The sequence below is a fragment of the Miscanthus floridulus genome, chromosome 15 (assembly GCF_019320115.1).
Source record: "Miscanthus floridulus cultivar M001 chromosome 15, ASM1932011v1, whole genome shotgun sequence".
Taxonomy (NCBI): domain Eukaryota; kingdom Viridiplantae; phylum Streptophyta; class Magnoliopsida; order Poales; family Poaceae; genus Miscanthus; species Miscanthus floridulus.
The window spans coordinates 9,330,026-9,349,984 of NC_089594.1; the positions used below are offsets into that span (position 1 = coordinate 9,330,026).

At 43.1% G+C, this 19,959-nt stretch overlaps 2 protein-coding genes across 3 annotated transcripts; one reads left to right on the top strand and one right to left on the bottom strand.

The window, feature by feature from the left end:
* The first annotated feature begins 11,734 nt into the window (after positions 1 to 11,734).
* Positions 11,735 to 14,834, top strand: LOC136506956 (uncharacterized). The gene is made up of 6 exons (XM_066501832.1): positions 11,735 to 11,935; positions 12,062 to 12,124; positions 12,224 to 13,522; positions 13,586 to 13,913; positions 13,995 to 14,557; positions 14,705 to 14,834. The coding sequence occupies exons 3-6, from the start codon at positions 12,252 to 12,254 to the stop codon at positions 14,832 to 14,834; spliced, it is 2,292 nt and encodes a 763-aa protein (XP_066357929.1). The 5' UTR covers positions 11,735 to 11,935; positions 12,062 to 12,124; positions 12,224 to 12,251.
* Positions 14,835 to 15,263: 429 nt separating this feature from the next.
* On the bottom strand, positions 15,264 to 18,749 carry LOC136508968 (receptor like protein kinase S.2-like). Of its 2 annotated transcripts, none has more exons than XM_066503744.1 (2): positions 18,616 to 18,749; positions 15,264 to 17,719 (listed from the first exon to the last, which is right to left on the bottom strand). In XM_066503744.1, the coding sequence occupies exon 2, from the start codon at positions 17,668 to 17,670 to the stop codon at positions 15,640 to 15,642; it is 2,031 nt and encodes a 676-aa protein (XP_066359841.1). In that variant the 5' UTR covers positions 17,671 to 17,719; positions 18,616 to 18,749; the 3' UTR covers positions 15,264 to 15,639. The 2 variants fall into 2 exon arrangements, with proteins under 2 accessions (XP_066359841.1, XP_066359842.1); XM_066503745.1 differs by having other exon boundaries at positions 15,264 to 17,713; positions 18,616 to 18,726.
* Between the last annotated feature and the right edge of the window lie 1,210 nt (positions 18,750 to 19,959).

The window sequence follows — 19,959 nt, forward strand, 5'->3', positions numbered from 1 at the left end:
TAGTCTCCCCATCTTGAGCGACGCTGTCGTGGCTGACCATGAAAATTTCTCCACCAAAGCGCCTAGGGATGGTGGAGTAGCTGACGGTGGTGTTGGTGGAACCCTCCAAATTTGACCCTAGGTCTTCCTCCAGGATCGTGAGCAGGGAGTCCTCAAGTGGATGGATTTGCAGTAGATCAATCTAAGACCAACTCCGCAAGAGACAGGCAGTCTGCTAAGCTTTTACCGACCCAATCAATGGAAACAATCAAATCATCCTCTTCAACGGACTTCCTCGGCTGACGAGGCGCTGAGCGGTGAGCCCTCAGTGAGGAAGATGACCGAAGATGTTCCCCGAAACTGGTTCTAGGATCGAATCTGCTGGCACAGATGTTGGCATGATTGGCACAGGATTATCCTACACCGCGTCCATGATCTCCCCTTTGCCGTCAGCGTTGATGACCTAGGAGATGGATCTGACCATGAAGATCTGGACTAGTCAGGGGGAGAATGGAGAGCTTGGGATGCGCACCATCTGGTTTGCCATTGAAATCAGCACGCACACCCCTACCTAGCGCGCCAACTGTTGACGATATGTGGTCGGCAGTCCACCGAGAGGTATACCATGATGGTAGATTGTGTGGTAGAGGTGCATGTGATCAGGAACTAGATGGCAACACAAACACAAGATTTAGATAGGTTTAGGCTATCAATTCAACGTAAAAACCCTACGTCCTGTGTTCTGTTGGTTTGTATTGGTTGTGTATGCGATGGAATAATAATGAGGTGATTTTGAGGGGGTCCTCTACCCGCCTTATATAGTCTGGGGTAGGGTTACAGGTCGGTTAGATCTAAATCTAGTCGGTTACATGATAATCATTATAAGGAATATGACATCTTCACATATCCGATCAGATCTAGTTTCTATCTTCAAGACTCCTTGAAACCTTGCGGTGCACGCCGAGTAGTGCCTTGCACCGCGCGCCTTGATCTTATGGGCTGGACCGCCCTTGATGGTGAAGCCCATGTCTTGTGCCATGGGTACCTAGGGTTATACCCCCACACATTGCCTACCATTAAAAGAATAGCGACATTAAATTTAAAAAAATGTGAGTACGCGTATCAAAGTCGAGAACTTAAACATAGATGAACATGTTACAACACAAGAAACCTAACCCAGCGAGTTACAATCAGTTCACATCATCAAAACATTCATGAATGCTACTAGAGACTAAGCAAGGGAGCAGAGTGGGGAGGCTTCAGAGAGTGGGGTTGAATATGGAGAGAGCAGGCGACCGATTTTTTTTTTGTTTTTAGCCCTTTTTTTGAAAAAAATTTCACAAATATGCCCTGGAGGTATGATTTCAAAATTTGGACCCTTAGCTCGGCACCATCGTTGGTGGCGCCAAGCATACACGTCTCGACACCATAGATTTTGGCGCCTAGGTCTTGGGCTTAAAGCAGACGTGGCGGTGACTTGGCAGGCTGCTTGGCGCCGTAGATCCTAGCGCCGAGCTCGGTGCCGTAGATCTTGGTGCTGAGCTTGGCACCGTAGATCTTGGTGCCAAGCTTGGCGCCATTGATCTTGGCACCGTGGTTATTGGCGTCAAGCCCTATCTTACGTATGGGCCCTCCCTTCCTTTCTCACTTCCTCTCGCTCTCTACCTCTCCCAAGCCAGCGCTGCCGCACCATTGCCACTGTGCGTAGCCCCGGTCGCCCACGCTCGTGCCTGCCCCTGCGCCCTCGCCCATGCCAGCCACTGTGCCCATGCCCGTGCTGGCCCCCACACCCATGCCCATGTCGGCCCCTACGCCCACGCTCACGCCGACCACCGCGCCTGCGCCCATGCCCGCTCCCGCGCAGGCCGCCCACGGCCCCAGCCCACTCGCGCCGCCTCATCGCGTAGAGCACCGACCGTCCCACGCCCACATAGGTGCTCCCTTGGGCGACCCCAGCCGCGACATGACCCCTGTTCCCAGCGCGCCGTGACCTCACCGTCGATGCCATCCTCTGCGTCCGCGTCGCATCGTTGAATTGACTTGATAGGTAAAATTTTTGAATATGCAATGTAGGTACTTAGTTAGCTTGAATTATAGTGCTACTTTGATTATTTGGTAGTTTCTAGTAAATTTGATGATGTAAGTAGTTGATTTAGTTAGTGAGATAGATATAGTTAGATAAATATAGTTAGATAGCTAATGACATAGGTACATAGATATAGTTATTAGATAGCTAGTTGATTTAGTTAGTGTGATAAATATAGTTAGATAGCTAGTGACATAGTTATTTAGGGTGTAGTTAGTTAGTATCTATTAGAGAGGTACTATATAGCAGCTACTTTGGACTAAACGAACTATATTTCAATTTTTGTTTGAACTACAGATGGACAATCTAGTGAGCATATATCATGGAGGCACCGTGGAAAGAGATCGCTATGGATATGTTGAGTTTGTTGAGATGCAAAGCGTGCCTGTGTTATTCAATGAGAAGCCATCATTTAGTGAGTTGGTTGCAAGGGCTCGGGAGGAGCTACATTGCCATGGAGTTGATGATGATGATGGCATCGCAGTGGAGGGTGTACTTCACCTAGGTTCCCCTCCCAACATCCTTAGGAAGATGATCTCAATTGGGTGTGCAGTTCAGTGGGAGAACTATGTGAGATCTGCTATGAAATGCTAGTTCCAAAGTTTGGACATGGTTGTGTGTCGGGTGTTAGTTGATCCCATCCCTCATGGGTTTTCCCCACCAATGGGTCAGCAGGCACACTTCAACCCTCCCGTCCCAAAACTTGATATAGATGTGGAGGTTGCACCTATGGTTCCCAATGCTTAACCTGCCCCTAATATGCTAGTTAGAGATGCTTGTTAGACTCATGATGTTGTGGCAGATCCTCCTCATGAGATCCCTTTGACACAAAATCATCCGAGTAAGTATCTTATCTGCATGGTTATTGGGAGCTTACCCCTTTCCTTACATCCAATTTTTTATTCTTTTCTCATTTTTCTACTTATGTTGCAGTAGACATTCCTAACAATGTGGATGTGCCCACTGTTGCTATGCAAGTGCTCTATGGAGATGGATTCTATGGCTCCAATAGTGTTGAAATTATGAATGATTCGGAGCCATATAAGATGGCAAGAGCTCTTGATTCTAATGATGATCGTCCTGTTGGAGAGCTAAGAAAGAGTGATGTTGAGATGCTGAGGCGTATCTTTTCTGGCCACCGTAATCCAAGAGTTTATGAGTTCAGCGATCTTGCTCATTTCGATCAGGTATGTGCAGAAGGACATGATGATGAGCTCCTAGAAGCTCCTAAGACCGGACCTAACATGGTAATTGAGAATGGGAGGGTATTCAAGGACCTCCCTACTTTGAATAGGTGGTTGCAGGCATTTGTAGTGATACGAAAAAGACCTTACAAGGTCTTGCATTCATATGCGGAGCGCCGTTACACAGTTGTGTGTGACAAAGAAGGCTGCCGATGGAGGGTTTGTGTAAGGAAGTAAAAGGTCACTGGAAAGTGGAAGATAACAAAAGTCATCGGGCCACACAATTATGCTGACCATGTGCTGACACTAAAGCATCGGCAGTTGACATCTACCCTCATTACCAAGCGGTTGATGGGAATATTGCAAGGAGAACCCAACATGAAGGTTAGGACAATTATTAGGACCGTTGAGGCATTTTATGGAGGTTGTGTGATAACTTATGGTAAAGCTTGGAGGGCTAAGCAGCGAGCATGGAAGATGATATATGGGGACTAGGAGGATGGGTATGAGCAGCTGCCAGTACTTTTCAATGCAATCAAAGTAGTGAATCTAGGCATGCATTATGAGTACATTCCAAAACCAAATGCATGGAAGGATGGGAGGCAGATATTCTTCTATGCTTTCTGGTGTTTCCCTCAGTGTGTCGAGGCCTTTGGGCACTATCGTCCCATCTTCTCCATTGATGGTATGTTCTTGATTCGCAAATACCAGGGCACACTTCTTATAGCAATATCCTATGACGTGAACAATAAGTTGGTTCCTTTAGCATTTGCTTTGGTTGAGAAGGAGAACAATGATAGTTGGGGATGGTTCTTGAGGCTAGTCCGGATACATATGGTTGGGCCTGGTAGGGAGGTTGGCGTCATATCTGATAGGCACCAAGACATACTTAATGCTGTGCAAGAGCAGATAGAGGGGTATGCACCTTTGCACCATCGTTGGTGTACTCGGCACCTTGCCGAGAATCTACTCTAGAAGGGTGGTGTGAAGGATAACTTTGATCTATTCTAGGATGCTGCTCGATAGCTTGAGGACAAGTACTTTTAGAAAAAGTTGGAGCAGGTCAGAACCACATCAAATGTAGAAGGTAGACAATGGCTCATAGGTTTGATGAGGGATTTGGAGAAATGGACAAGAGCTCATGATGTCGGTGGATGGAGGTTCGAGTTTCAGTGCAGCAACATAGCAGAGTCATTCAATAAGTTGCTATTGGGGATATATGGTATGCTCATGAAGGCAATCGTTCAATTCACCTTCTATAAGCTTATTGCCTGGTTCAACGATAGACACGCCCATGCATTGAAGTTGCGGAGTGATGGAGAGATATGAGCTCCGAAACCAAAGGCACACCTAGAGAAAGCAAATGAAAGGGCTGGCACACATGAGGTTACATGTTTTGACCACGCCATAGGGACTTATCAGGTCGAGTATAGGGGTGGTACAACGTCCGATGTTGAGGTCTGAGAGTCAATGATGCATGTGGTAATCCTCCAATATTTCACATGCACTTGTGGTAAACCAAAGCAGTACCACTTTCTATGTTCTCATTTGGTGGCAGCAGCTAGGCATCACAACTATAATATCGAGAGCAGGATACCTCACGAGTTCAGTATCGACACGCTTGTCCACATATGGAGGTCAGAAGGTTGGAGAGCATGAGTAGAGGCCTTCCTTGGGCGTGAGGTTGGCGAGCAAGGGGCTCGCACTTCTAGAGTTCTAATCTCCTGGCTCTGGCAAGAGTTCGCACTATGCCCTGAGGAGGCAGATGAGGAGAAAGTTGTGTACTACTATAGGGCGTGGATACTACACCTATTTGCCTAAGTTCTCTTTTCCGATGCCATGGGTGACACTGTGTCGTGGATGTGGGTCCACTGTCTCAGTGACTGGGACTAGGTGAGTCAGTACAGCTGGGGCTCTACAGTGTTGGGTTTTCTTTACCGATAGCTTTGCGAGGCTTGTCGTCGGACTTCATCCTCAGCGTCACTTGGTGGATGCAAGTACCTGCTCTAGTTGTGGATATGAGTTCATCTACCAGTTGGCCGTCCCGAGGTTTTGGCTCGTCGTGAGTGGTTCCAAGGTCAGCCTCCATGTCGGCAGCCGACGTGGGTGTACCTTTGAGACTAGGTTAGGGTTCCGCATGTGAGGTTACAGCGGGCGTACATTGAGTTCATGAACAAGCTAGACACGCTCATGGTGTCTAGTGTAAGTAAATTTTATTTCCAATGCTGATTTGAAATGGTTTAGTATAGCATCTAACATCTTGTTTGGACTGTTGCAGGTGTAGTGGGAGCTATATGATGGAGAGGGGGCACTTCCTTTTCAGTTGAGCAATGTGTGGGTGCGATGACGACTTCTATAGGATGAGGTGCCCTCTAATCTGTTTCTATGCTATCGAGTTCCACCTGCTAGATAGAGTTGCACGACAATTTGGAGTGAGACAGTTTTGGCCAACGGCTTTGTTCTCAACTGGCATTGACTTACACAAGTAAGTGTTTTGCTATTTCAATTGTCTCGTGATGGTCCATTTCAATTAATATGGTGACATGTACATGGATTGAAGTAATGATGACATACATGCACTTTTAATATGGGGACGTGCAGATTGGATCGTTAGAAGAACAGGAAGATTTTTGATTGGGAGAAGCACCACCAATACTACATTGAACAATGGGAGCTGTTGCACGACAGCGTGGACAAGAACAATGAGCCGCTCACGAACCGTGAGTTCAGGCGCTACCAACTTTGGTACCAACGTGCGACACGTTGTAGGCTGAGGCTACAATGTACAGAAGATGACTACACCGACGTCGAGTCCTCCGATGATGAAGACACGACGTACGACCAAACTACTCGTGTAGGAAGGCAGGTGGAGGCAGAACCAATCTTGGATAGAGTGGTAAGTCAATTGCCTTATTTTTCTATGTTAAGTTGCATACCAATACATTATGCGTTTGAGGTATCTATTTTAGTTAGTGCACCTTCGAGTCATAGCATCCTTATAATTAATGTAATCATGCAACAAATCATGCCTTCAGAAGAGGATTGGATGGAGTTTGATGCATGACCAAATGGATATTGTGATGACCTGTTGGTGATGGTACAAATTCTGATGGGTTTAGTCCTAGTAGTTGTTTAGTAAATTTTTCTTCTACAAAAGAAAACAAAACTTGTTGCTATCTGTTGAGAAGTATTATTACTAAGAACTTTGCTGCAGGGCAGTACCCTCAAATGCTCCATTAAAGACATTGAGCGCTTTCATCCGAGAGTCAGGGACGACGACACGCGTAGCTTCCTAGATGTAAGATTTAAAATATTCTTTCAAACATATTATTAATACGTTAAATTCTTTTAGTTAATATAATTTTATACAACAGAGGCTGTCACGTCGGCTACGCTATGTGGCTGCTCATTGTGGTTGTAGGACAATCATGACGCAAGACGTGCACGTTCCTTCCGCAGGCAGAGGAGGCTTAGGTTCCTCTAGCCAAGCACCTACAGGGTCCATAGGCACCTACGAGGACGAGGACGACGACGAGGTGGACCAGAGGCATGAGGAGCTTGGCCCATCTTAGCTCCAGGACACTCCCTCGACTCAGCCTACATAGCCTTCAGGCACTAGGCGACGCCGTCCACCTGACCCTTACACTCCAGGCACCAGCGCTCTTGGTCACAAGGGTAAGGGTAAGACTAGGAGGCAGTGAGAGTTTGTGGTAGATGTTATTATGTACTATTATAGACTTTGTGGACTTTCATTATGAACTATTGTGGACTGTATGGACTATAATTATGGACTGTATGGACTATTAATATGCTTGTTATTATGTATATGGTTTCAGATGAATATGGCATATATTTATATGTTTGTACATGTTGTATTGAGGTTAAATATTCATCTCATATTTATGTATGGATGACATCAAAAAATAGGGGAAATTATGGTGAAATTTTCTGCCTACAATACGTATTAATCAGCGGCATTAGTTTTTCACGTTCAAAATAGTGATTGAAGTCTAAAATCGAATATGCTTTTTAGTCATGGAATATAGGGAAAATAGCCTTTACTGTGATTTGTCATGTCACCGTCAAATAGACTTTTCAGTATCCTTCGAAATAGTGATTCAAGTCTTAAACCGAATAGACTTTTCAGTCATGGAATCTAGGGGAAATAGCCTTTATAGTGATTTGTTATGTCACCGTCAAATAGACTTTTCAGTGTCCTTCAAAATAGTGATTGAAGCCTGAAATCGAATAGGCTTTTCAATCATGGAATCTAGGGAAAATAGCGTTTACAGTGATTTGTCATGTCACCGTCGAATAGACTTTTTAGTGTCCTTTAAAATAGTGATTTAAGTCTGAAATCGAATAGGCTTTTCAGTCATGGAATCTAGGCTCTCCAGTGTCCTTACGATGTAGGCTTTTCAATGATTCTGAGTAGACTTTCCAGGAACATTTACAGCACAATTCAATGGCTAGCAAACCTGCCTCCGTCTATATATATGCGTTCTAGGATGCATTGCTAACCAAAAGGAAAACCAAACTAGTATTCTGTTTTGTTGGAGTAGGAATGTCTGGAGGGTCATATAGAGGAAAGGGTTTCTAGAGTGGGAGAGGAAAGGGGGGGATGAAAGGAACTCCCATTGTGTGGGAGGGGTCTCTTGGGCCTGATTTCTTTAAGGAACCAGTGTATCAGTTTCCCCCCGAGAGCAAGAGTGATTTCACTAAAGAGTGCCCTCTCAGAGGATACGATAACAGAAAGGAAGATTGGACAAAATACATGCATAGTGAGGACTACTTAGTGCAGATGTTCACCAAGGAGATCGACGGAGGCCGTCGCTTCTTCAAATGTCCGCGAGCATGGGTAATTGCTATTACATTTCGTTTGTTAAATATGTTTCTCGAATACCCTTACAACTCACTGGACATACTTATTGTAGTCTTCCGAGTCCGAAGAAAACTGTGGGTTCACTAAGTGGGTCAATCCTCAACCAATTTATCCACATCAGCAGTACATCTACTACCTACAGGACCAAATCTTCGATCTACAAAGGGAAGTTAGCAGTGGGTACAAGGAAGACGAAGACGATGATAACAACAATGGTGCAAGTTCATAGGAGGCACTCTGCAATGATCCATATTGCACCTGCCCTAATCACAAGAACAAGGGGCCTCCGCCGTCACCCCCGCCACCACAGCCACCAACAATGGGAGGCTAGTGTGGAGAAGGTGCAACACAATTTGCTATGTGGCCACACTACTAGGATGACCCTATCTTATTTACATGGCACATCCATGTGTTTGTTATTTGGTTTAATTACCTAATGCATGTTAGATTTAGTCGAAGGAACTATGTATCATTGTTTGGTACATGTTCTCACATGTCATTTCTTGTGCTTGTTGTTCGCTTCAATTACCTAAGGCATGTTAGGTTTAGTTCAGGACCTCTGTACCCTAGCTCAGTACATGTTCTCACATGTCATTTCATGTGTTTTGTGTGTTGAATTATATAATGCCCTACTTCGTTAGGTCTTGTTTGCAGCACATGATCATATTTCACTACGTCCGCAATATTAAACTGAATATTATGACCACAAATAATGAAAACAACTAAATAATGAAAAGTTCAATACTATGCCACATTAAACAACATAATAATACTAGAAGTACGTGTCGACAAACCAAATAACGCAGTACATGACCTAAGCATGCCCATACTTAAAGTGCATTACATGACAACACAATGAAAAGTCCAACAGTAGACAACATTGTTCATGAATAAACTATAGAACTAGCAAGTAATGAAGACTACTGAGTGCAACAAGGCCACTTTTCCTTCCTCAGGGCATTGGGATTCTCCTCCATCGCTGCTTTTGCTCGGCGTGCACGCTCAAGCTTCTTCTCCCTCTCCTCCCTGTACGCAGCAACACATCTCCTTTTTTCCTCTTCCTTGTGCTCCTTTTTTGCAGCCTCCTCTCCGCGTCTGTTCTCCATCATCTCCTTGTCCTCTACCTCCCACCGCAACAGTTTTTGAATCTATTCCTTGTCTTCAGGCTTGATCTCATTGTCGATCCACTGCTCAAAATCACAGAGTGGTGAAGGGGTCTGTAAAAAATGCAATTGTTACAAAACAAAAAAAATCATGCAAGATGTCATATGACACAAACATCAATTCCTCACCATCTTGTTAATGCGGCGCTGATGAAGTGTAGGCTCAAACGCAAAATTGAAACACATCCAATACATCTGCCTATACGTGTCCTCTTCATCGGACTTGGCTACCTTGCAAGGATCACCGTAAAAGCACATGAGCACTAGAACACCACTAGGCAGAGGCAATGGATCGAAGGCATTTTCGGTCATCCGGCAATAACTATAATTTAGCCATTTTCGTTCTAAGAACCGAAAGCAATCAATATTAAACCCTACACCTAGGGTTTCCCATTTGATCCACAACAATGAACCCATAACATAACAACGTGCGATGAGGTTACATTGGTTTGCTAGCTTTTCCACGCCTTGGCATCCTACGGTTGTATAATATAAATATTAAAATTGCATGAAACCCTAAGTAATGATGATTCTTAAGTTGAAAAATCCGACTAATATATACCGAATCGATGTGAAAAAAATCTAGGAGGGAGCGAGGATACCTTGCTCTCGAAGATCCACGGATCAAATCTAAGTTTTCAAGGTCCAATATGCCGATTCGTGAGGTAGGACGAAGTGGGGAGAGAAAAAACCCGAGAGGGAGGAGAAAGAAGAGGAAGAAGGCTCGGACAGGAAGGTTGGGGGCCAGGTTAAAACACCACCCCGGCGCCAATAACCACGGCGCCAAGCTCGGTGCCAAGATCTACGACGCCGAGCTGCCTGCCAAGTCACCATCACGTCTGCTTCGAGCCCAAGACCTAGCCGCCAAAATCTATGGTGCCGAGACGTGTAAGCTCGGCGCCACCAACGATGGCACCGAACTAAGAGTCCAGATTTTAAAATCATACCTCCACGGACATATTTATGATTTTTTTTAAAAAAAAGGGCTAAAAAAACAAAAAAAAAAAACGGGCGAAGAGACTGAAGATGGAAGAAAGATGTGGGCAGGCAATATAAGTGGAGCGAGTTTTGGCCATCGAGGACGATAGATGGTGGCATAGATGGCTAGATTCTCGTTAGATAATACAATGGCTTGGGGTAATTTTAGGGTACATTTCATCTCATGAAATATCATTCAGCGGATGGCTTGCATCTCGAGTTCTGAAAATCTTGATGTTGGTGGTGGAGGTACGTTCCCATTTTCCGAATTTTAGGGCAACCGGAAAGGCAGGGCAAAGGGAGAATCCGGTGCAGTGAGTGTGAGAGTGATGTGTCTGCGAGTAATGGAGGGGGAGACCTGACGGGGAAATGGGAAACAGCACACGCGCCCTTTCGGTACGCGATGGGACGGCCATCGCCAACTTGCTTCGTGCACGCAGCATGCACTTGTTTCTTTCTTTGGTTTTCCGATTCCGATAGGAGGAAACCCTGCAGTGCAATGCAGATATCTGTGCATGCCGTGGGTTTTGTGTTGGCCTCGTCCTCACACCTGTTGGCTGTCGCCAACAAGTTGTTTGTGCTGAGCTAGAGACGACTAGTACTAGAGTGTGAACAAACCTTGCTAAGCAGATCTGAGCGTCGGCACATTGTAGCCGGCGGCCGGACTGAACCAAACTGTTGATGGGAGCATGCCATCAGACACCAGTGAGAAAAAACAGTGCAGGTGTCTTCTTGTTAAGGACGGCGATCGCAGCAGCAGCAGCCAAGATAAACGAACATGACATTTTAAATGTGTCATCACGGACACAGACTAACGTAGGCCAGCCTTGCTTGATGACCGTGTACTGTACTTGGTAATAAACGACCGATTTTATCTTTTCTCAGAATAAAATAGAAGTTGGTGAAGCTGCTATCTTTTTTATTTCACCAGCTTATTCAGGTTCGACTTATTATAGACACTAAACAAAGATAGTGGTGCTGTGTGTCATTGTCAAGAATACATTTTGTACATACATGAAACCATAATTTAAGAGTTTCGTCTTATCATATTACGAGTCCTTTTTTAGTCATGCGCCCAACAATGAGATGCATTAAGAAAACAGCAATATTCAAATCGACCATTATAAAAAAAATCTAAACATGATCTGGTCAAGGTTCCAGATGATCCTTCACCAAAAAAAAAAAGGTTCCAGATGATCAATGCTGCTGCTTCTGCTATACTCCAGTAAATAAGCAACCAAACATATATAGGACAACTGCTTCATCAACTGATAAACACACAAGGGCTAATTAAGGAGGAACATGATGTGCTAAGATTACTTGCAGGCCCGTCTTAAAGGTACGTGCAGGGGGTGCGACGGCCGGGGGCCCATGGCGTTGGGGGTCCATGAGTATACCCCTCTATACTACAGGTCCATTTGCTGGTGCGCTCGATCGCTTCATATGACGGCGACCCTTCCTATTCGCGAGCGACCCTTCCGATTTGCGATCAGAGTCGCGACTTCCTTTGCGTTGACGGCGACGGCGTTCTTCGCGGGAATCATGGCGGATTGAGGGCGGCGGCCGGCGGGCACGGTGACCTCGTCCGCTCGTCGCCAGGGCCGTGCTGTACTGCTGTGCTGCTGCTGCAGTCCTTCACGGCTTCACGTCACTACGTCAGCAGGTATACGATAATACTATAATAGCATACTAATATACGATCAGGATCAGCACGTTCGGGTATGGGCGTCTGGCCTCCATCTCCATCCTCTAGCCTCCCTGTCCCTGATCGCTATTTTTTTCAATTCAGTTCGTCAGTTCGGCACTAGGCACTTCGGCCGTGACTCCGTGACTCTGTGGCCAGCACCTAGCAGTAAGTGATTGCATTTTTCAATTTGCAGTTCTAGTTCAGTTATCAGTCGTAGGGATCTAATTTCTAAATTCTAATTGAAATATTTTTTGTAAATGATAGATGCCGCCAAAAAAACATTTGTCTGGTTATGAGAAAAGGAAAAAAAAGAAAACTAGAAGAGCAATCGAAAGAATCGCAAAAGGGTGCTATACATAAGTTTTTTTCAAGTTCAAGAAATGCCGGAGTCATTCAAGATGAGAGGCAGGAACATGATCAACCAATAATTGCACAAGATTCCAATGAAGGTGCTACTGAGGAGGAAAATTTACAGGAAAATTTGCAGCCTTCGGATGATACAGAAAATGTAAACATGGATGAACAAGAAGATTCACTGCCGACTATCTTTGATCCTAGAACATGGGAAAATATTGATAATAGCAAAAGGGATATCTTAATTGAGAAAGGGCCTATGAGAGAAATGGATTTAGAATTCCCTAGTGATCCTAGTAATAGGCATTTTTCATATGCTTATTACTCTAGAAAGTTAACTAATGGTGAAGTTGTTGACAGGAAGTGGCTGGTTTACTCTAAACATGTGGACAAGGTCTATTGTTTTTGCTGCAAGTTGTTCAAATCAAATCAGAACAAGTCTAATTTTGCATCTGAAGGAGTGAGGGATTGGAGGCACTTGAGTGTGAAACTAAAACAGCATGAGAACAGTGTGGAGCATTTGACAAACATGAATACATGGAATGATCTTCGGATTAGATTAAGCAAAAATCAAACAATTGATGATGAAATGCAGCGGGAAATTGCAAAAGAGAAGGAGCGTTGGAGACAAGTGCTGGTAAGAATAGTTTCTGCTGTGAAGTTTCTTGCTAAACAAAATCTAGCCTTTCGAGGATCAAATGCAAAACTTTATCAACCAAATAATGGTAATTTCCTGGCCACGGTAGAAATGATTGCTGAATTTGATCCTGTGATGCAAGAACATATTAGGCGCATTCATAATAGTGAGATTTATCATCATTATCTTGGCCCTAGTATTCAGAATGAGTTAATTGCTATTCTTGCTGATGCAGTGAAAACACATATCTTAAAGATTATAAAAGATGCCAAGTATTTCTCTGTTATCTTGGATTGTACCCCAGATGTGAGCCATGAAGAACAAATGACACTAATTGTGCGTTGTGTTAATATGTCAAGTGCCATTCCAAGAGTAGAGGAATTTTTTCTAGAGTTCTTAAAGGTTGATGACACATCAGGATTGGGGCTTTTTAATGTATTGTTGGATGCATTGCAGACTCTTGATTTGAACATTGATGATGTGAGAGGTCAAGGGTATGACAATGGTTCCAATATGAAGGGAAAACATCAAGATGTGCAGACACGTGTGCTTGAAATTAATCCAAGAGCATTGTATATGCCATGTGCATGTCACAGTCTAAACCTTACTCTTTGTGATATGGCAAAATCTTGCAGAAAAGCTATTTCGCTTTTTGGTGTCATACAACGGATATATGCATTGTTTTCACGTTCTACTAAAAGGTGGAAAATTTTGACTGATAATGTTGAGAGGTTCACTGTCAAGCCCTTGTCTGATACTCGTTGGGAGAGTCGAATAAAGAGTGTGCAACCTATCAGGTATCAAGCCCCTCAAATAAGATCAGCTCTGCAGGAGGTGGAAAGAACATCTTCCGATGACCCAAAAGCAGTGAGTGATGCTCAATCATTGGTAACAGCACTTGAGAATTTTGAATTTTTAGTTGGTATGGTTATTTGGGATGATATTTTATCTACTATCAACATGGTGAGCAAAAAGTTGCAGTCTCTGATTGTGTCCTTGGATGGTACTCTTAAACAGATTGATGGGGTCATAACATATTTCTAGGACTACAGAGATACAGGCTTCAGTGCTAGCATTGAGACTGCAAAATCCATTGCATCTAGTATGGATGTAGAGCCAACATTTTCTACAAAACGTCAAGGTAAAAGAAAGAAGCATTTTGATGAACAAAATGATGAAACCGAAGAATTACAACGTTCAGCTATAGATTCCTTCAAAGAAGAGTACTTCCTAGTTATTGTTGATCATGCAATTGTTTCATTGACTAGTCGATTTGATCAGCTAAAGAAATTTGAAGAAATATTTGGTTTCTTGTTCAACTCGGAAAATCTGAAGTCCTTGGATGCTACTGATCTACAAAAGTGTTGCACCACTTTTGTAAACAAATTTTCTCATGACAACAAGTCTGATGTTGAGTTAGATGATTTTTTCTCTGAATTGAAAGTGCTGCAAGTTACTTTGCCAGATAAATTAATGTCAGCACTTGAGATTCTTCACTTTGTTAAAGATTTAGATTGCTATCCAAATGTCTCTATTGCATATCGGATTCTCTTAACTGTTCCTGTGACAGGCGGTTTTTTAAAAAGCACTAAAACACTACATTTGAGGTAACCATAATAGTTATCTTACAGCTGTTTTAGCTTCTTCGATTTGATGTAATGTCATTTTTTATTGAACTAAATATATGCTGCAAGTTATCCCTTATTAGTAGTACTATGTATTTCAGTATTTGAATCGTCATATTAAAACATTAGATTGCCGGGCCCTTTGTGCCTTGCTTGCACCAGGGCCCTTAAAATTATTGAGACGGCCCTGATTACTTGTGATGGTAACAACGTCATAGACAGGGGAGTTGAAAACTTGAGGCCTGCGCTGACCAAGTGAATCACAGGCACATGTGCTACTACCACACACACACACTAGGAGTGAGTACTTGTCATCGCCTGGCTGTCAAACCTAACCTCCCCATCTCTTTTGACTACAGTCCTGGACACTAATGTCGGTGAAAATGTGGTCAACAAACATTTCCTCTGCAATAGAGGGCACAGCGATATTAATGGGCCGGGAGCCCCACTCCCACTCTACTGGCCCAATTCAGCCCGGACCACCCTGCAGCATCAGCTATATGGCATATTACTGCAAGTCTGTGACTGTACCAACGGGTAAAGCAAGATCACTCGCGGTAATTTGCACGGTTGACGGTACAAAATCACTCGCGGCAGAAACAGAAGAAAAAAAAATCTAGGCGACGAAATCACTGGGTACTGGCAGTCTTGATATTACAGAATTTCAGCAATCTCGTTTCCTTTACAAATGTTCAGTTCAGAATTGCAGTGAGAATACGCTGTAGTTTCTCAGAACAGTTTCAGAGTAATCTTCATTTAAAATTACATCAGTGAAACAAGAAAGCACAGTGTGAGGAAAAACATCCAGATCAACACAAACAACATTATTGCAAACGGAACCTGAGCATGGACTGGGTTCTTGAAACAGCAGTGCATTCTTTCTTTCACTACTCACAATAATACTGGGGGTGTTCGGCTGATAAGCCGGCTGACGCTGTTTTGTTGTAAGAGAAAAACACTATACTATAGCTGATAAGACAAGAGAACAGGATGACTATAGTCTTCAGAGTAAAAGAGCTCGATAGAGAAATATTTGTTCATCAATCAGTGGTCTCTCCTGTTATCTACTCATTCTCCCGGAGCACCTCCTCGGCGTGCTTCAAGTCTCTTAGCTTCTGAAGCACCTCCACTATTTCTGGTCGCTCGTCTACATCTGCCCTGAGACAATCCACTGCCAGCTTGCCCATCTCTTCCAGGATAAAGATGTTCCCTTCGACTGCAATCTCCTTGTCAAACATGAATTCCCCACTATTTTCATCCCTGCAAGCTTTGATATAATCAATCGGGAGGAAAGAGTTTTTATGTATTGGTTGTTTTCTGGTGATTAATTCCAAGAGCACAATTCCGAAAGAATAAACATCACTCTTTAATGTGCGGAGCCCACTGTTCATGTAAACTGGGTCAATGTATGCCACGTCATTCCATTCCAAACGTACAATCGCACTATGGTCAAAGTATGCCATGTCATTACATTCCAAACGTGCAAGAAAAATATCCGTGACCTTTGGCACAAAATCGTCACCTAGCAGTATACATTTAGATGTGGCATTGCCATGGAACTTTTCCAAGGAGTGCAAATATCCCAAGGCCTGTGCGGATCCAATTGCAATACCTAGGCGTAAATCAAGTGAGAGAGTACCATTATAACAATGCAGAAGCTCGTGCAGACTCCTACGGGGGGCAAACTCATATACCCAGAGAAGAAATTCCGTCTCCAAGCAACAGCCCACTAGACTGATGATATTTGTATGGCGAACCTTAGATGCAAATGTCATGTCGTTAACAAAAGTATCTTTATCAAATGTTCTTTCCCCACAAACATACCTTCTCACTGCAACTGCCTGTCCGTCGATATGTCCCATGTAGACAGAACCAGTATGATCCTCACTAATTACAGTTGAATAGTTGCGGGTAATCCTTTTGAGTTCATTTAAGGTGAAAATATTTATGCCACCATATTTCAGTATTGAACCACCAATACTCTTGAACATGCGTGATTTCCTATTGAAGATGTCTAGGATGCTGAACTTGTAGGTTACACTTGAGTTGGAGCTGGATCTGGGAATGCTTGAGCCATGATTGTCGACCTTTTGTGTTATCGCCAGCGTTCCTGACGATGAGTGTTGACCTATTTTTTCTTGAGCTTTCTCACGGCGAAGGGATCTTCTAAGCATATGCAGGCTCACCAGAACCTCTTTCATTTCAGGGCGTTCCATGATATCCTTTGTGAAGCACTGTGCTGCCAGATTTCCGATTTCGTCAAGAATCTCAATGTCTCTCTCGTTTGCTATCTTAGTGTCAAACATCTTCCGTGCCTCCAGCTTTCCTTTTCCAAGAGCATCAGTGAAGTTTCTTTTCAGGCCAGTACTAAACCCATTTTCACTTGCCTTGGCTCTGGTAATTAGTTCCAAGAGAACGACCCCAAAACTGTAAACATCACTCTTTGGATCAAGGAGCCCAGTCTCAATATACTCTGGATCCATGTAACCTCTGCTGCCTATTACATGCATGGTGTATTGAGCTTGGTCGATGGAAAGCAACCTCGATAATCCAAAGTCTGACAATTTTGCACCCATATTATTGTCCAGGAGTATGTTATCAGGTTTGATATCACTGTGAATCATTGGTTGGTACATGGATGAATGCATGTATCCTAATGCATCTGCACATTCTATAGCAATACGCAACCTTGCATCCAGAGAAATGGGAGCATCACTGCCATGGAGGAGATCTTTGAGGTTTCCCCCTGGAACATACTCAGTGACAATCATTAATGCATCATCCTCAGAACAATAGCCCAAGAGCCTGACTACATTCTTGTGGTTGATTTGGCAATGGACGATTAACTCTTTAGCAAATCCATCTTTCAGATTCTGGAAGGTGTATTTCTTTACTGCAACCATAGTACCATCATCAAGAGAACCTTGGTAAACATGTCCAAAGCCACCTTGGCCAATGGGAGTGCTATAATTGTTAGTTATCCTTTTAATCTCATCTTCTGTGAAGTTGTTTACATTGTGATTGTTGACTGGTATCCATTTTGCCTTTTCACTGCTTTTGATGAAGTCGGTAAGCTTGTTCTCAGGGAGTTCCATTAAAGGACACCTAAGGATTTTATAGCATAAAAGTCTCTTGAACCTGCCACTGTCAACGAACAAGTGAGTAAATTTGTGTACGAAACTCTAGTGAAGACACTGAAGCTTTCATTTCATTTTATTTTTTATTTTGTAAAGGAAGACATTGAATGATTGGAGTTTTACATGAACCATACTATACAAGTAACCCTGGCATCAATATATTTAATCTTTGTGGGAAAAAAAGGTATTGCTGCTGTACACTTTGAAATTGCCATATTTTCAAAGTTGCTGATCTAATCAATAGAAATTAATGGACTCCTGTAGAAATTGGCCGTCTCTGATGATACTAATAGCCTGAGACGCTTATACTAACAAAAAAACTGTGGGTGAAGACAGAAGCTTTCGTTCTTTTTCTTTTCTTTTTCTTTTTTTTTGGTAAAGGAATACATTGAATGATTGGAGTTTTACATGAACCATACTATGGAAGCAACTGTGGAATAAATATATTTAATCTTTGTGGGAAAAAAGGTATTGCGTTTACACACTTCGAAATTGCCATATTTTCAAAGTCTCTGATCTGTAATCTGAGATGCTTATAACAATAACCGTGGGTACACTAGTAATATGGTCTTTTATCAAATATATATAAAAAAAAACCTTCGGCGGAGTATCAGATGCCTAGTTTGCTCGCCTGATTTGAGTCGGTTTGGAACAGTTCAGAAGCAGAAGCTTAGCTTACAGGTACGTATACCTTCTTGGTTCTTGCTGCCTCTAACAAACATGGATCGCTAAAAAAAAATAAGCCGAGACAGGATGGCTGCAGCATCAACGGCATCAGTTTGAGATCTATATACCCTAAGCAATACGTCGGGGCCGTTCCAGCTAAGAACTAGTAACAAGATCTATATACGCTAGTGGAGAAAGGGAGGGGGGGTAAGAAGGGAGCTAAGCACACACACGTACCGTATCAGGGCAATCGATGGGCAGGGCAGACTGATCCTGTGAAAAAATGAGTTGAACTCCGGGTACAACTGCCGGGAGGCGACCTGCGACCTTCGCTCGGTCAACTCTTGCTCTCGGTAGATGGTGGTGGCGGGTGGGTGAGGAACAGACGACGACGACTGGGAGGGAGAAGTCGGACGGGCTGGCCTGGGTCTGGTTCGGCTCGGGCGTTTCTTACTCTTTTTTTGGATACTCCTTCCCTGAACCCTGATTAGTCATGACTCCTCCTCATGACATTGTCAAATGGTTCGAATGTTTACTCTTCCCATGTACATTGGCTTTGTCTATGATATCATTTCACCATTTACACATTGCAACCGTTCTGTACAAACATAATACACCCATGAAAACTCCTGTGGAAACCTACTAGTACTACCTTTGTCTACAAAAAGGTACAATTCTAGATTTTGGTTGAATCAAATTTCCTTAAGTTCGCCTCTTAAATTGTTCTTTACCGAAAAATTTTGTTGCAAAAAGTTTTCATTACACATTTACATATCAATTAGAATATGTCTTGAGATTTTTCTAGATATTATACATATTTTTTGTAGAGATAAATTATTTTTAAAGAATGTGGACATTTTCATGAGTTCTAAGTAGTTTAGTTTATTTGGATCTGTTCTATGCAAAATCCATATCTAGATTTTTTAGAATTTTTAAAACCATAGAGATAAATTTTTTATGGCTTAAAAATCTTATCAAATACTCATATTTACTACTTTTTAAAATAATTTGGATAAAACCATCTGTAAAATCACTCCAAACAACGAGAGAAAGGCAATTTGAACGGTTTTAACTCTTTTTCTTGGTGGGAGGAAACAATTAGATGATTCCCGAAAGATCAGCGATATGGCCATCTTATATCACGTGGAACATTTAGAAAGAGTGAAACCGATGTATATTTGAAAACAACTTTCAAACATCCGAGCAAGTGGCCCAAAGGATGAAGGATGATATTGACTAACACGAGAGGGCTTTTGGATTTGTATCCTAATTAATTTCTAGTTCTCATGTTTCTGTTGGGCCATGGTGTGGTGGTGCCAATAGGTTGCTCCTAGAGGATCTTGACTTGAGTGTTGGCCTGTTGGGGCTGTTTTTCGAGGCCGCATCCTGTTTCCTGTATCGGTAGATTGTTGAAGTTCTTTTCTATCTTAATTCAAAGGTTGCCACTTACGTCGATAATTAAAAAGATAAAAATGGACGTTTTGGCAGTGGAGTCTCTCTCCGTCAATCGCCAGCACCAGTGGCAGGCCCACACGGTAGCTCGTACAGGCCCAGAACCGCCATAGATTTCGGCCTAAAAGA